Source organism: Artemia sp. Qi Xiang Cuo, chromosome 9 (genome assembly GCF_049724085.1).
Source record: "Artemia sp. Qi Xiang Cuo chromosome 9, ASM4972408v1, whole genome shotgun sequence".
Lineage (NCBI taxonomy): Eukaryota > Metazoa > Arthropoda > Branchiopoda > Anostraca > Artemiidae > Artemia > Artemia sp. Qi Xiang Cuo.
The window spans coordinates 11,158,253-11,175,875 of NC_142802.1; the positions used below are offsets into that span (position 1 = coordinate 11,158,253).

Below are 17,623 nucleotides of genomic sequence, written 5' to 3' on the forward strand. Positions count from 1 at the left end.
TATATATTTTTTTTCATTAATTAAAAAAAAAATTATAATATATATTAATTTAAAATTATTTTTTTATTTTTATTTTAGAAGAATATTTTTTCATTTTAGAATTTTCTATTTTTATTTTTATTTCTTTTATTTTATTTACTATTTTTTTATTTTATTTTTCTATTTTTTAATTTAGAAGAGACCATCCCCAAGACCTTTATTTTCTGGTTCGTATTACTCATTTTGCTTTAAAAAGCTATGAAGTGCATAAAGTTAGCAAAAGCTTTGATGTTTCAATAATCCTTTTTTTTTGGAGTTAAGTCCAATTAATATACTGTGTTATGTATTTTAGCCCAAATATCAAATTAAATGCAACTCGAATTTCTAACTTAAGAAGTAAAACGGAAATGTAAAACCCTAAGACTCTCAGATCTCAACTTGTAGGACCTTCATATCCATTTTGTTTTCTCTGGAGTGTTGTGCAATTGCCACCTGCAATTTGTTTGTCTCAGGCTTTAGTCGTACATACGACTGGATCGTACTTACCCTCAACAAACTTATATCATCAAACTTATCCAATGAATATGCAGTCTGCACAGAACTAATAAGATAAATAGGAGTAAGTAATTAAAGTTAAGGCAAGATGTTTAAAGTTTACTGAATTAGAAGAATTGAAGTTAAAGATAAAAGGAAGTAAGCATAGGAAATGAAAATATAGACTATAGCAAGAATGCGTAGAATGCGTAATAAAACACGTAATTTGTTTTTATTTTAGTTAAGACTTGATGAAAAAGTTACACCTATCTTTGGATACTTGAAACTTTGCTGCCTTATTTCTGAATTAATTTAAAGACTTTTTCCATAAAACAAGTTTTTCAAAGAAAAGTAAAGAGCTCAATTACACCAAAAAAAAACTTAAGTGAAGTCGAAGAGTTTTCCATGTGTAAAACTACCACAAATCACCATCAATAAATAAATGAAACCCAAAACGAACAGAAATTACAATAAATAACCGAGTCCAACTCAAAACAAGCAGAAGTTAACAAGAGTAGGGTTGTCAACCACCATTCCTTCTCAAAACCAGAATACAATTTTGCACTTTACTGAAAAAAATATAAATGAATGTGCATTGTCAATTTAATATATGCTGATATGCTGATATTTATTCCTCAAAGTTTTGATAAATTTTTATTTATTCAAGTAAAAAAAAGTGAAAAAATTTAAAAAAAAAAATTCAGTAAAGTGCAAATTTTGTTCAAAAATTGCTTTTATTCACGAAAATTGTGTTTTAGAAATCTAGAGGGGACAATTTTGTTGATTTTTTCTATTCTTTTTCAATAAATTACCAAAAAGGGGTATTTAAAAAACAAACAAACAGAAAAAAGTGTATTTTTCAAAATCTAGAGGAGGGATGGAGGGGTTAAAAAAACCTAGGGGAGTCAAATGCCGCCATCTCAATTTGCGTCACAGAGCGCTGTATAGTATGCCGTTATAATAAATTATGAATATATAATTCGTTATGAGATATCCTGTTTGCAGTTCGGTGGCTCGAACTATTTTCAACTTTCAAGCTTAATTTTAATTACTAAACAATCAGAGATAGAAAGTACATTTTAAAAATTAAACAAGATGGATGCTGATAACGATAGTTCCCCATACATATGCTGAATCTGATAAGCTATAAACAAAGAATATTAGTAGAGAATACTTGGAACAAAATAATTCCAATTTTATTCAATATAATTATTATTTTGAAATTATTTTCAAAATAATCAAATCTCACAATAAGCTCTTATCCGTTAAATTGTACACTTTTGCAGCACAAGCGTAACGTTAAAAGACAACAGATATTTCGTAAATTGTGTTTCCTATCGTTAAGTGAGACAATGTTAAATCTCGAACATTAAACATTTCGGCATTTGCATTGACATTACCTATTTTTTAATGTCAATGAAAGCATTGACTCTAAAGTTTCTCTTTCTCAAGTTAAATACTTTTTAATTAAGGAAAGCAAAAAAAAAAAAAAATCAATATACTCCAAGAGGTAAAGCAAAATTAGTTCTTACCAGGGGTATCAAATTCAGGTATAACTCTGATTCCTCGCAGCCTGGCATATTCTATTATTTCCCTGACATCACTCTTTGTATATACGTGTGAATAACGATTAAAAGCTCCAAGCACACTACAAGAAAATCACATTTACTTAAAAGAAAACAATGCTTTGATTAAAAAATGTTCACATACGTTAATCCCATCCCCTTCACTGCGTATGTCCGGCCTAGCCGAGTGGCTAGCATGCTAGACTTGGAATCCTTTGCTCGTGAGGACAATGGGAAAACAAACGGGAACTGTCAGATGATTTGCCCCCAACCACACATTACACTCGCAGCCAATGGTAGAGAATCAGGAGAACGGTACCTACCCTACCCAGATCGGTGTTGGGCCCTGAATGATATCTGATAACATCAATAGAAAGTTTTCTGATCAATGGTGGCAATTTTTTTGGTTAATTCATGGGTGCGTGTTATTTTCTTCCAATAAATTGCCTGCGATTTTTACGAACCACTAACTCAGGAGGAATTTTAGGAAGCTCTTTCTGTAAAAGGCTCTTTCTCTAGCAGTTTCTGTTCATTTTAAATGAAACCAAGGTTTGACTTTGTATATGACTTTATGTCTGCTCGTTATAGGGTTTAGTATCACCCTTAAATTTTCTTAGAAAAAAATTGTTTTTTGGAAAACATTCTTTAAGAATAAATTGACTATAGGAATATTTCATATTGTACGAACTGCATGCACCAACGTGCCAACGTGCAGTATGCAGCATATTGGTGCAGCATAATAAGGACGAATTCGCCAACGTGCAGCTTTATGACCACTGAGACTTAGAGGCTGTGTAAATGATTTTCAATAGTTCTAGATTATAACTAGTATACAATTTTGCACAAGCAAATTCCGATACCATAGCCTACATTTTATATTTTCACCCGACGATAACTAAATACACTGTTTAGTTATGAAAATATGACCTTATTTATTCTTTCCTTTAATATACTTTGCAATCTTTCCCCAGAGACTGACCTCTTTTGAACTTCAAGAAAAGTTCCTAAACAAGGACAAGATACTTTCATTCGAAGAAAAACCCAAAAGATACATAAAAAGTAAATAAAAGAGCAATGCAAAACAACAGCCGCAGTTCTACTGCAATAACGATCATTCTAGCTCAATACAAAGCTGGTTTTTTATATATAGTTATACGGGTTACAAAATTTAGAAATGATATTTGAAAATTGGCATTAAAATCGAATGACAAAATAAATGAATATAAAATTAAACATATATAAAAACGTAAATGTAACTTGAGTGAATGTACATTAGTAATTATTTTGGCCTCCGTGTTATAAACACAGCACAACTTGGGCTCTCTGCCACAAAAACTAGCAGCAGTTGTGGCGCACTACCTAAATGCTTGAGTAAAGGATAACATGGTATAAGCATAAGCCATTCCTTTTGGGTCAAAATTGAACAAAATGCAATCAAGGATGCAAAAAATGTCATCGAGTTCCAAGCTTGTAAATATATATATATATATATATATATATATATATATATATATATATATATATATATATATATATATATATATATATATATATATATATATATATATATATATATATATATATATATATATATATATATATATATATATATATATATATATATATATATATATATATATATATATATATATATATATATATATATATATATACACCTTGGCCAAAATTCATGTACAACAAAAGGACAAAGGGGAGTTGACAGATAAGATTATGCCTACTTTAACCTACTCTATTCCCCTAGAATCTCACAATTTTTGACATTACATATATTTTTCATATATTTGACTAATTTTTAATCCCTCCTCCCCTAAAAATATCGGCTAGTGTAAAGTATTAATACTGACGATTGATCTAGACAACCTACCGTTCTATTTTAAGATTAAATAAAAAAAAAAGTTTTTTAAACTGAAAGTAAGGAGCGACATTAAAACTTAAAACGAACAGAAATTATTCCGTATATGAAAGGGACTGTCCCCTCCTCAACGCCTCTCTCTTTACGCTAAAGTTTTTTATTGTTTAAAAAAATAAGTTGTGAGACAGAGTCAAACTTTAGCGTAAAGTGCGAGGCGTTGAGGAGGGGACAGTCCCTTTCATATACGGAATAATTTCTGTTCGTTTTAAGTTTTAATGTCGCTCCTTACTTTCAGTTTAAAAAACTTGTTTTTTTATTTAATTTTTGAACGTTTGTGAATAAATACAGGTTTTGATCTTGGCTCACCGTACATGAATAATTAAAACAAAATTTGTATATTAATTTACTCTTATTTAGTTAAATGGCTTTCTCGAAACTTGTTTAATTTTATTTACGAACGTTTTTATTAGTAATAAATATATGTAACTTACGAATTAACTTACGTAACGAACTTCTATATTCATATATTTTTAATATGTTAATTATGGGGTTCGCCCCCTAGTCAATACCTTGCTCTTTAAGCGAAAGTTCAAATTTTGTTCCAATTCTTTAAAAATGACCGCTTAATCACAAAGGCCGTTAATTAGAATAAATAGCTCTTATGAAAGTACCAAAAAATCTTTGGCTTAAAGAGCGAGGCATTGACTACGGGGTGAACCTAATCATATATGTAATATTTTCTGTTCGTTTAAAGTTTCAATGTTGCTGCTGTTGCAGTTGAAATACTTTTTTTTATATTAATTTTCTGATCTTTTTTTAAATAATGCTGGGAAGTCCGGCGTTCCCTTCATGGCAATTTCCCTTCCCCCATGAAAACTTCCTTCATGAAAAGATCCTCCAACATAACCCCCGACCCACCCACCCCCCACTACCAGAAAAAAACCCTCCTGAAAACTTCTGTATACTTCCCAATAACCAATACTATATGTTAACATTGGGTAAAGTTCATAACTTTCAGCCCTCCCCCGGGAACTTCGGGGGATTAAGTCATCCTAAAAGACATACTTATAATATTTTCGGACATGCTGAACAAAATGGCTATCTCAAAATTTTGATCAGGTGACTTTGGGAAAAAAATTAGCGTGAGAGGGGGCCTAGTTGCCCTCCATTTTTTTTATCACTTAAAAAGGGCACTAGAACTTTTAATTTCCATTCCATCGAGCCCTCCCACGATATTCTAGGACAACTGGGTCGATACGATCACCCCTGGGGAAAAAAAAACAAATAAACACGCACCCGTGATCTTTCTTCTTGCAAGAAATCCAAAATTCCAGATTTTTGTAGATGGGAGCTTGAAATCTCTACAGTAGGCTTCTCTGATACGCGGAATATGATGGTGTGATTTTCATTAAGGTTCTATAATTTTTAGGGGGTCTTTCCCCCTTTTTTCGAAAATCAGCCAAATTTTCTCAGGCGCCTAACTTTTGATGGGTCGGACTAAACTTGATGAAACTTATATATTTGAAATCAGCATTAAAGTCTGATTCTTTTGATGTATCTATTTGTATCAAAATACCGTTTTCTAGAGTTTCGGTTACCATTGAGCCGGGTCGCTCCTTACTTACAGTTCGTTACCACGAACTGTTTGATCACCCACTCTCCAAAATAAATAAGAGCTTGAAGCCTCTATAGTATGTTTCTCTGATATGAAGAACCCGATAGTGGAATTTTCGTTCAGGTCGCGTGATTTTTTGGGTACTTCCCCCCTTTTCCAAATGTCAGAAAATTTTCTCAAGTTCGTAGCTTTTAATGAGCAGAATTAGACTTTAATAGACTTTATAGGCCTGAATTTCGAACTAGCATAAAAAGCTAATTCTTTTCACGTATTAATTGTCATCCAAATTTCTTTTTTTGAGTTTCAATTAATTTTGGGTCAATCCACTCCCTACTTGCAGTTTGATTACCACAAACTGTTTGATATACAGCACTGCACGGTTATTGCAGAATATTGTTGAGTGTAAACAACAATTTCATTTAAATGTCTACCTGCAACGAAATGGGAGGGTTAGAGGCGTCTCCTAATGGTGAGATTTTCTCAAGACTACCTCTTATAAATTTGAAACTAATTACCTTAAATGTTCATTTAATATGGCTGCCCTCCCTCATACAATACCTACCTTATATAAAGGATAATTTTAACGTCATACGTCAAGTTTTGACGTCATACTTTGCTCTCGTTTTCAGAAACAAGTTTTTTTTTATTTAATAAAAGTAAAGGTTGCAAAGGCAATATAAATTGTATTGCAACCCCAAAGACAAAATGCATGGAGATCGCTCAGAATATCGGTAGTTGGTGCATGTAACATTCTAAGGTCTTAGTCAAGACTAACAGGGTGCCCCCCACCCTGAAGAGATGTTTCGTTGAAAATTGACAGGAAAAATAATAAAAAAAATTGTTTCATCCAATATCAAAATGGAGTACATAACGACTCTTCAAGGAGAAATCGATAAAATTCATTGAGAAACAATGATGGTAAGATACTCCTAGCATGGATTAACAGATTCTGAGGTTTCAACAAGTTCGAGAGGTGGGGATTAAAAGACAAATCTGCTTACTAAGCCAAGGAGCACTGATTAATGAACACATATACGGCTGAAGAAAACAGATAACGTTGATTAGAAATAACGATGCTAAGATAATTCACCCACATATTAACAGATATTCTGATTAAAGCAACTGGAGAGGTGGGGTTTAAGAGGAAATTTGTCCGTGAACCAAGAAGCAATGATTAATGATATGCCCGAAAAAACAGATACCATCAAGAAATAACGGTGAGATAATTCTAGCACGGATTAATGAACAAAGAAATTTGGCAGTCCCAATCTTTTTCTCTGTAAACAATCTATGCAAAAAAAGGACTGCTTGGAAACATGCACTATGCCATGGTTGCAGAGTGCATGCACCATGAAAAGAAACATGCAACATAGTTGGGATGAAGATTATTAACCTCTTTTATGATTGAACTACAAGCACCATTGCCCTTCCACTATACTGAAAGTATTTTGCTAGTTTTCTCAAAATTATAGGTTGGACTAGTAAATGTATCTCTCTGTCCCAACATTTCGATATAATTCAAATTCAATGAAATTGATCTAATTTGACATAATCATCAAAAACGAAAAATAAAACACCGCGTCAAATTATAAAACAACAAATAAAGTATTAAATTATGTGTATATATGTCTTTTATCTCTTTCTTTAGTTAAGGTTTAAGTTCAAGAAAAGATGAAAACCCGGTTTTACTAAAAGAGAACAAAGGCCTATGGTTTTTCACTAATGTTTATTTTACTTTTAGTAATTCCTTGCTCTATTTTTTGGCTCTTTGTCTTTACTCCCGGATTTTATGAAACTAAAATTAAACGTGATGAATGTGAGTTTTTGAATTTTTGGGCAATAAGGTACTATGTGCAAGCTACCACTACTGATACTGCTACTAGCCTACTACTACGACAACTACTACTACTGAGGCTAAGGATATTAAGGGGAAACTTTCAGGAAATGTTTAAGAAGATGATGAACTAAATTAAAACACACTAAGGGCATGTAGGTTGTCAAAAAGAACGTATCAGCAATATCACAGGAACGGTTTATAGTATTAAGTCAAAAATTTCAGGGCATGTTGAGGGGGATGTTGAACTAACCAGCAGTCACTATGTGCATGCTACCACTGCTGCTGCTACTACTTCTACTACTATTACGACTACTACTACTACTACTACTACTGAGGTATATTTCTACTTGATAGCATCACACAATCACTAGCATTAGCAATTCTTTTTCTATGGCACCCATGAAACAATGCCAAAGATTCTCTTCGACTCAGATTCTTGTTTTCTTTGTTTTCAAACTGTGGTTTCAATGACTTATTTTCGTAAAAAAATTTCTATTTTTACTGCCTTACACCACGCTATCAGTGGCACCTGTATTTTCTTTTTCTGCTGCACCCGTGTAATAACCCCAAAGATTCTATTCTATTCAGTTTCTCATTGTCTCTGGATTCAATCTTTCATTTCAACCCGTGTTTATAAGGGAAAAATAGAGGTCACGTTTTCTTTCTTTCTTCTTTTGTAACACAAAAAGAAGGAAAAAAAAAACAAGAATCACTAATGCAGAGGAGAAAAAACAAGGTCGACTTAAGACCTATTAAAATCAAACTTCTTTTTCTATCATTGACTTATTTCCGAATAAAAGGTTTTTTTATTAAATAACAAATCTTTCTGAATAAGAGAGCATTTGGCAAGGAAAAATAATGTTGCAAAAAAAAAAATCTATTTCAACTTTTGGACAGTACTTTGAAGAAAATTTTGGATTTAAATGATCCCCCAATCAATTGCCTAAGACCAAACAGTGCAGAAGTAAGAGACACAAAGATGCTATAAAGAACAAAAATATGATTTTAAAACTTTCTGAAACATGATGAAGGGCAGAAAGTTCACGTATTTTTGCTTGCTTCAGAGTATAATAAACTCAGTAGTAAACTGCTCCTTTCAATTTCACGCGGTTTTAAAGGGGTACTAGATTTCTTCTTTCCAAAATATACAATGTCTTAGAACTGTTTCAGAAGCATATCGTCATGAAGGCATTGAAATACTGCATGGAAAACGAAGAGACGTTCCTCATATTTTACACTTATTAGAAGATTCAGTCAATGGAGTTTGAAAGTTTTTTAACTTACTTTATAAGTAAGTGAAGTTTCAAGCTTTTTGCTTTTTGCGAGAGAACTTTCTGGACGATGAACTCAACAATAATAAAATCATTAAAAATTAGAGTGTCTAGCATAATAGTGTGGATTTATTTTGTTATATATATATATATATATATATATATATATATATATATATATATATATATATATATATATATATATATATATATATATATATATATATATATATATATATATATATATATATATATATATATATATCGTTTATAATTATGTCTTATACAGGTAACTGCTGTTTGATGATATTGAAAAAATCCAAACATGCAATACAGTTTCTCCGCCCATCTATAAGATTCATATTATTTAACATAGTCTACCTCTTTTGAGTTACCAGAGCCCAATATGTTGCCGCGACGGCCAAATGAAAGCCAAAATCTTAAATATTTATTTTTTATGGTAAACGCAAATTTATCTTACAAACACGCTGCTTTTGGCTATGTTTACTGAAAGTTTATTGAACTTTTTCCAGAGTTTATCCACAATTACAAACGGATTTAAGGCTTTCGTGACCCAGCTTATTCAAAAGGAAACTTTCTATGAAATAATCTTCTTTCCTTTCCGCTTCCTCTAAAAAATGCAAGGACAGGAAAAAGTAAAACGACCAATAAAGAGATTTTTGTTTCGATGAGACTCTCAAATCCACAGACCCAATACAAAAAGAAGTCATTCATGTTTATAGAAAGACCAAGCATTTTGGTCAATCTCCAAAAGACATGTTGTTTACGAGTTTTTGGCATTTTCTCTTCGTATAGATTTAATAAGGCGCCGTCAACTTATTTCGATTAACGTTGAAAGAGGGGATGAAATGCCACGTTTCTAAATTTCTATTCCACTCACTTCAGGTTTATGTACCAATTTAAGAAGCTTTGTGGTGAGTGAAGTACAGCTTTCGAAAGACTTTCAATGGCTAAAGGACCTTAATAATGTTTCTTCTCCTGATTGCTCTTGTAAAAATACAACACGAAATTCAGTGACCTATTTCACTTAGAAGAGAACGTTTCTGTGTAGACAAATCTTATATTTCAAAAAGACAAAGGCTAAACGAATCTATAATATAATTTAAAAGGACAAGAGCTCAATAGAAATAGCCGAAGCTAGATCCTGACTATCAGATGAAATACCAAGAAAAAAAGAGGATAGACAGATCAGTGCAGCCTATGTAAAAAAGTGATTTTCCTTGCTGTTCATAGTGGGGGGCTGTAACTTTCCTGTATGGTATTTTCGACTACGATGATTCCAATGGTTTGGTTTTCATTTCGATCCGTTAGCATTTTTGAAGGTTTTCTGCTATCTTTCGAAATCATAGTTACCGTCCCTGAAACAGCTTCAAATGACAATTTTTTCTCACATAAGTTTAAAAAAAAAAATTATAAGCTTTTGGTTACTATGGGCCATGACTCGTTTTTACTAGGTCGTAGCTGTTGCTGCACTCAGGATGTCTAAGGAAAAAATCAAAGTCATTAAAGCAAAAAAAAAAAAATCACGGAAATAGTCTTAATATATTTTGCTATATATATTTATATATATATATATATATATATATATATATATATATATATATATATATATATATATATATATATATATATATATATATATATATATATATATATATATATATACATATATAGAAGCCCACGGAATCAAATGGGGAGGAAAAAGTCTCCTGGACTTATGCTGATGATTTAAGCATCCTAGATGAAAGTGTGAGCAAAATGAATGAAGTTTTAGAGGTTTCGCGAGTACAGGGTGCTAGAATAGGTTTGAAAATTAATGTTAAGAAGACTAAGTCACTAAGGCTAGGAATAAGTGAAGATGAAAAGGTGACGCTGGGTAATGAAAAGATTGACCAGGTGGGCAGCTTCACTTACCTTGGTAGTATTATTAGTAACGATGGTGGGAGCAGTGGAGATGTTAAAAGTAGAATAGCCAAGATTCAGGGCGTTTTTTCACAGTTAAGAAAAGTTTGGAAGAATAGGAAGATAAGTCTGCAAACCAAGATTAGAATATTAGAAGCTACAGTGATGACAGTGGTCAAATATGGCTCTGAAGCATAGACGCTCCGAAAAGCGGATGAAGATTTGCTAGATGTTTTCCAGAGAAATTGCTTGAGGATTGTTCTTGGTACCCGGCTGACTGACCGTATGTCAAACAATAGGCTATACGAAAAATGTGGTTCAATACTGCTCTCTAGGGCTATAATGGAAGAAAGGTTGAGGTGGCTAGGGCACGTTGTGTGGATGAAGGATGACAGATTGCCGAAGATTGTTCTTTTCGGCTAACCGTCTAGGGCTAAACAGAAAGCAAGTCGTCCTCATCTGGGGTGGGAGGACGTCATAAAGAAAGATGTAAAGGAAATGGGAACTTCGTGGACGGGTGTAAAAAGGGAGGCTTTTAATAGATTGGGGTGGAGGAGAAGCGTGCGTAGCTGAGTTGGCCTCAGGCGGCTTGGTGCTGCGGTGAGTTGTTAGTAGTAGTAGTAGTAGTATATATTTAGATATGTAGCAGTGCATTTTCTGCTTAATCCTGTAAAATGATTGTTTAACTGTTCGAAGTTCTTTTTTCAAATTAAATTTTTCGGGTAGCTCAAAAGTGCTTTTATGCTTCATTTCGGTAGCCCACGAAATTGACGAAAACAAACGAAGCGACACTTGAGAAAACTATTAGAACCTGTTTGCAACTTCATTTTAGTCACAGTTGGAATATTAACTGGACCGTTTGAGGGCCAGTCAGACGAATTTCACAAAACTAACTAAAAGAACACTAAAGAAAACACTAAACACTAAAGAGAACACTAAAACACTAAAGAAAATACTAAAGACAAATTCTTTCTGGTTAGTATTTTAAACCACCAATTATACGGTAAAAAAGAACAATCAAAATTTTTTTAATAGGCTAATATGCTTGAATAGCCTATGTTATACATTTTTTAGTACATTTTGAACGGAAGTGACCGAATTGGCTATCCCTTAGAACGACGAAATAAGCCAACAGATTTAGTTTGTTTTTCAGGACTCTGAGTTCCATCCATAACTGTCTCTGCATTAATTGGGTATGGTCATAAAAATCAAAAACACTCGATTTCTCGTTGTAAAACTGAAAGCAAAAATGTAATGAGTAAACAGAAAATATAACAGGAAAAATAATAGTTGAAGGTGCATAAATGTAAAATAGATTCAGTATATTTTTCAGGCTTCCGAGCTGCATCCATATTTGTCTCTGTTTTGATTCTGAAAAACCAGCTATCTTCTTTTTCACAGTTTCTATGAACAGAAAACACAACATAGATCACCATTTTCTATCAAGCCTTATAATTTAGTGGCCTTGACTGTCGTTCATAACTTGCAGTTTTCTTTCGAAAATGGCAAGCCTCCCCACCCGGGTGAGGCTCAAGATGTGATATCATAGATCGAATTCGGTCAAGCTGCATCGATTAAAAAATTTAAAAGACTCAAAAACAAACTTTTCCATCTATCTAGATCCGAAGCTCGAAGACGTGACACATTTTGCAATCCAACTTCGAGACTTAAAACTGCGAGTGCCCCAAAAATTATTTTGCTCTTGTTGTGTTCTGACTTTGTGTGGCTGAGTAGTATAACAGGAAACCGATCGATAACTAAGTTCAAATCAAAGAAACATTAAATAGGGGTCTATAGCCATTTCCTCAAACAGTTTATTTAAACCTGGTGTTCTTTTTAGCGCGGCAACAGACCATTTATTTGGCGATCAAAAAGAGATATGTTGGCATGCCATTAAATAGAACCGTGCTTCTGTGGGGAATTTAGTACTAGTTTTAATAGATTTGAAGTCCCCAAGTCTAATCATTTTCTGTAATATTCCAAAAACAACAGGTCTCCCGAATCTCAACTTTAAAGCTCAAAAAAAAAAAAAAAAAAAAACTGCCGACACGAAACCCTCTATACCAGCTTATTATTGTTGATCATCCTTTGTTTGTTCCTGGTGCTGTATTTAGTGTGAGAAAAGACTGTGTATTACCGTTTTGATGATCAACAATACATATGTTAGTATTTCAGCTTTAGAACTACAGTACCAAAAATGACATTTTTTTGAGACGACTGCAAAGAGAGCTATAAATTGATGACATATGTGCAATAGTGGAGGAAAGGAACAGAAACAAATAAACTCAAAATTAATAGATTGTTGGATTATTTGATTGTTTCTTATGATATCAATGGCAGTAAATTTGAAAATGAAGTTAAAAAAGTTGATTCTACTTGGTCAAGTATTTCATCTTATCTGAAACGGCTGTAAAAGTTGACCTACATGAACTAGTTATTTTAATCATTTGTCGGTTGATTCACCATTTCCTATCAAGCTAGGAATAGCGCCTTAGAATATGAGTCTCGAACAGTTTAATTTCAAACCTGTATGCCAGACTCCCCCTCTCCCCTCAGTTTGCGGTTTCCATTCCGCAGTTCCATTCTTTAGGTGATTTAATCAGTGTAGCCACCTAACATAACACCATTTTTATGACTGGCGTATTCAAGGCTATATACACAAGGTTTGTGCCGTTTTATTTACTTCCGAAAAAAAAAGAATAAACTAGAATCCGCAAGCGTTGAGTAGAAGTATTTAGTGAGATAGTGCTTAGGATTAAGCTTCTGATTTTCGAAAAGAGCGGATAATCATTTCTCCTTTCCAGCTTCATTTGTGGAATGCAATCTAATGTGTATCATTCAAGCTTATTTTGTTCTTCTAGGTGGCGATGGATTGAATTCTGATTGAATTGTGCCTGTATTGTCTGATCAAACAATTAGTATGAATTAAGAAGTCTCTTTTTCTTCTAGAACCGTCAATGAAGAGAACATGGTCTTCCCAATGTGCCAAATCGAACCCGATGAAAGCACTACCATCGAGAGACGAGCCGATGTCGTGAAAAACGCAAGCAAAAAAGAGGTAGCAACATTGCTGTGAAGACAAGAAATAAAGTCAACACTGCGTGTCATCACAACTTCTGTGACAGGCATCGGATCGACAGAAAAAAGAACGGTAAAAGTAAACTTGAGCAGAAATAACCGGTTGCAGCCCCCCCCTCCCCCCAACCAGATCTTCGATTCTACGCATTGATTTTTCGAAGAACTGCCTCTTCTGTGGTCAAGCAGTGAAATTATGCAAGATCACAAGTCGCGAATTCGCTGAAGCTTATGCAATACAAACTTATAGCTTCGACTAATCGATTAGTGAAATGTGTAAGAGCAGGAACGATCAATGGGCCATGACATTCCTTGGTCGGATGAATTCAAAGATTTCTGATCTTTATGCAGAGGATGCCGTTTATCATCAAATATGCTCAGTGAACTTCGTGACAGGAAAAAAGAATCCACAAATATTCTGTGGTTAAGAAGAAGTGAGTGACGTCCAGCAAAGAAATGGAAGGGAAGAGCGTACGATAGTGCAAGGAAAACCGCTCTCGAAGAAGCGCTTCGGTGCTACGCCAACAGCAAAGAGCCTCTACCTCTGACGATCATTTTAAGAAAGATGACTCGTATTCTCTCTGAAACTAACTGGGATAGTTTGCCCTAAAACTTTTGTCAAGCCAAGGATTTGCTAGTCGGTGAGTATAGCGAACGAGTGGTTGTGTCTGATTCAAACGGGAAAGAAACATTCGTAACATTTAGAGATACGGTTGACAAGATATTGCGAGAATTTGACCAAGAGGAAAATTAGATACTAAAGACGGAAAAAGGGGCCAGCTCATCAAAGTCATCGGAAAGATAAATAATAATAAGAAGTGAAATCAAATCCATTACGACAAGGAAGGATTGCTACGAATTTCTTGACGAATAGAGAAGAGTAGAGATCAGTAGAGAGAGTTTGAATCAGTAGAGAAGAGTTTGAACTTCGTGTCCCCATCTATTTGTCTGCTACTTTATCAGCGGCCGTCATTTACACCCCTCCCCCTGGAAAATACCCCCACAGAAAATACCCCACTGGAAAATACTCCCCAGAAAATATCCCCCCACAGAATATACCCCCCGTAAAATATTCCCCGCGGAAAATACCCCCCAGGAAAACAACCCCCGAAAAATATCCCTCCCCCCCACCAAAAATATCCCCGTGGAAAATACTCCCTTCGAAAATACCTCCCTGGAAACCCCCCCCCTCCACGGCTGGTTGGTCTCCCATCACTTTCGACTTAAAAAAGGACTTGAACTCTCAATTTCTAATTGAATGAGCACCCTCCGAAGTTTCTGCGACCATGATGTGGAAGTGTGCATGAAGAAGGGGCAGTCCCCCTCATAAGGAATACATTCTGCTCTATTTGGGGTTTAACGTTACCCTTTCCTTTCATAATAACAGCGTAGACCAGACATTTTCCCAGAAATTATAAGGGAATAGACATCGATTTTGCATTTTTTATGCGTTTTAAAACGTTTCTTTTGTATCCCCCCCCCCTAATATAATCCTGGTTACCGCATTGGGGATTAAATATCAATTTCTACCCCCCCCCCTCATCTCTCCCTTAGAACTAATTATGTATTTATCCGATGGCTCAATGAGTGCTAGGATGTTTTGGCATCAAAATGCGCCCTTTGACGTATCTCCCTCTCTCCCAAACTACAAAACAATCAGAAAATTGTAGAAGCTTAAGCGCCTTTTTAAGTTTTGTAATTTGTCCATTGCTTACAGATAGTATCGTTATTAGGAGTTTTCTCAGGGGGAGTGGGATTGTTCGGGGGAATATTCAGTGGGGAATAAATTTTTGGTAATAATTTCCTTTCAACGAGGATGTATTTTTCGGGAGGAGGGGGTATTTTCCACGGTTTTTTTTTCCGAGGGGAAATAATTTCCGGGAGGTATTCTCAGGGGCTGACACGCCTCGTCTGATATCTTCTATCGGCTCTCCGATGTTGATATATGGCCGCGATACAACATCTACACTTTACGGCGTAGGGAAACCAGCAATGGTTTCCTTGTCACTTAAAGAAGGGATTTTCAAGGATGCTTGCAAGATCTTCATTAAACTAGGATTCGAGCACCAGGATATCGCTGAAGCTGGGGAGAAAGCTTTGCTCCCCGTATACAAAGGGAAAAGCAATGACCCTGAAGGATGTCCGGGTGCGAGTATTTACAATGCGGATTGCAAGTGCATATCCTTTGGTTCAGGCAAAGTGGCTACCGCCTACGTTGGCTGCAACAAAGTACCACTTCTACAAGAGCTATTTTACAAATAATGAAGTGGCAAGACACGTCCAATTCATTAAATCTCGAAGAGTGGGATTGGCGCCTCTCTTCGTCACGGAATATGTATCTTACCATTATGACAGAGTACTTCAGAGACAGGGTACTTCACCGGAGACAGGGTGAAGACGGTGCAGTACACCAGCGCGTGCGAGTCACTCAGAAGCAGCTGCCGTCGGAACGGTTTGCCCTACAGCTTTGCCTGCGGGGAGTGTAAAGGGGCGTTATTTGCTAACATTGCAGAAAGGCAGGATGAGGACGACAACGAAGACGAGCAGGAAGAAGAATTAACTTTAGGTGGTACTTTAAAATCAAAACGTTCTTGTGATTAATTTATCTGAGTTCCAAACTTTTTTTTCAACTGATTGATCTAAAGTTTTGATCTCAATTAAAGAAGTGGTTTTCAAGATGTTATATTTAGCATAACCACATACTGCAGGCCTCTTAGAGGTGGAAATAAGGTAAATAGTAAAAACAGACACTGCTGTTGAACTCATATTTGGCAATACTGTATTTTATTTGTTATAAAATTATTCTTTAGCCACAGGAATCTGATAAATAATGATCTGCGTACTCTACCCCCCCCCCACCCAGTTCCTTGAAGATGAAAAATTGTACTGGGGTACGGCAAACTTGATCTCTTATGTCGAATACAGATTCGTCATGCTTGATTTGATAGAAAACTACCACTTAAACCCAAAAATACGTCTAAATAGAATTTCCAATTTCCCCCCTTCAAAGGAGGTTTTGGGTAGTTGTGCAAGGGGGTTTCGGGAGGATTTTTTTATGAGATTAAGCTGATTTTTTGAACATTTTGGTTTAAAAAAAAAATTGTTGCAATTTTCCAAGGTCAAACTGTATTTTTCCTGCACCATAAGAAATCTTTAATATAGACTGAACTGGGGTAAGTCCGACCCAGTGTTAACTCCGACACACCCGTCTTATCTGGCTCAGTGATTACAAATGTATGGGGTTCCGAATGTCATTTTCTTCGTTTGGCTTGGGTACTTGACAGAAGCGTTCAATATTTCCGCTATTTTCAATTGCTTTGTCGTAAAGGAATTTCAAAATTTTGTAAAAGGCATTTTGTGTTGGCCACGAGGTAGGTAGCAATTTTTAATTGATACAGAGGAAGAATAGAGAGATGATAAAGCGATTCTAAATACCTGACAAGTTAATGGGATAGTTTAAGTAACTACTATAATTTATTATTATTTTGTTCTCAAATCAGTCAAGAGATACAAGGGGTGTCGGAATTACCCCAGAAAAACACGAATTTGGGGTAAATCCCGGATTTACCCCAAATTCGTGTTTTTCTGGGGTAATTCCGACACCCCTTGTATCTCTTGACTGATTTGAGAACAAAATAATAATAAATTATAGTAGTTACTTAAACTATCTTATTAACTTATCAGGTATTTAGAATCGCTTTATCATCTCTCTATTCTTCCTCTGTATCAATTAAAAATTGCTACCTACCTCGTGGCCAACACAAAATGCCTTTTACAAAATTTTGAAATTCCTTTACGACAAAGCAATTGAAAATAGTGGACATATTGAACGCTGCTGTCAAGTACCCAAGCCAAACGAAGAAAATGACATTCGGAACCCCATGCATTTGTAATCACTGAGCCAGATAAGACGGGTGTGTCGGAGTTAACCCTGGTTCGGACTTACCCCAG

General features: G+C 34.8%; 1 protein-coding gene across 3 annotated transcripts in view; it reads right to left on the bottom strand.

Annotated features, from left to right (window-relative positions):
* The window catches only part of LOC148948302 (beta-hexosaminidase subunit alpha-like), a 376,037-nt gene that overhangs the window by 147,953 nt on the left and 210,461 nt on the right, over positions 1 to 17,623 (bottom strand). For all 3 annotated transcript variants that reach the window (XM_089094281.1, XM_089094283.1, XM_089094282.1), the window contains exon 5: positions 2,046 to 2,161. In XM_089094281.1, the coding sequence (XP_088950407.1) occupies positions 2,046 to 2,161 (116 nt within the window). The remainder of the gene's footprint in view (positions 1 to 2,045; positions 2,162 to 17,623) is intronic.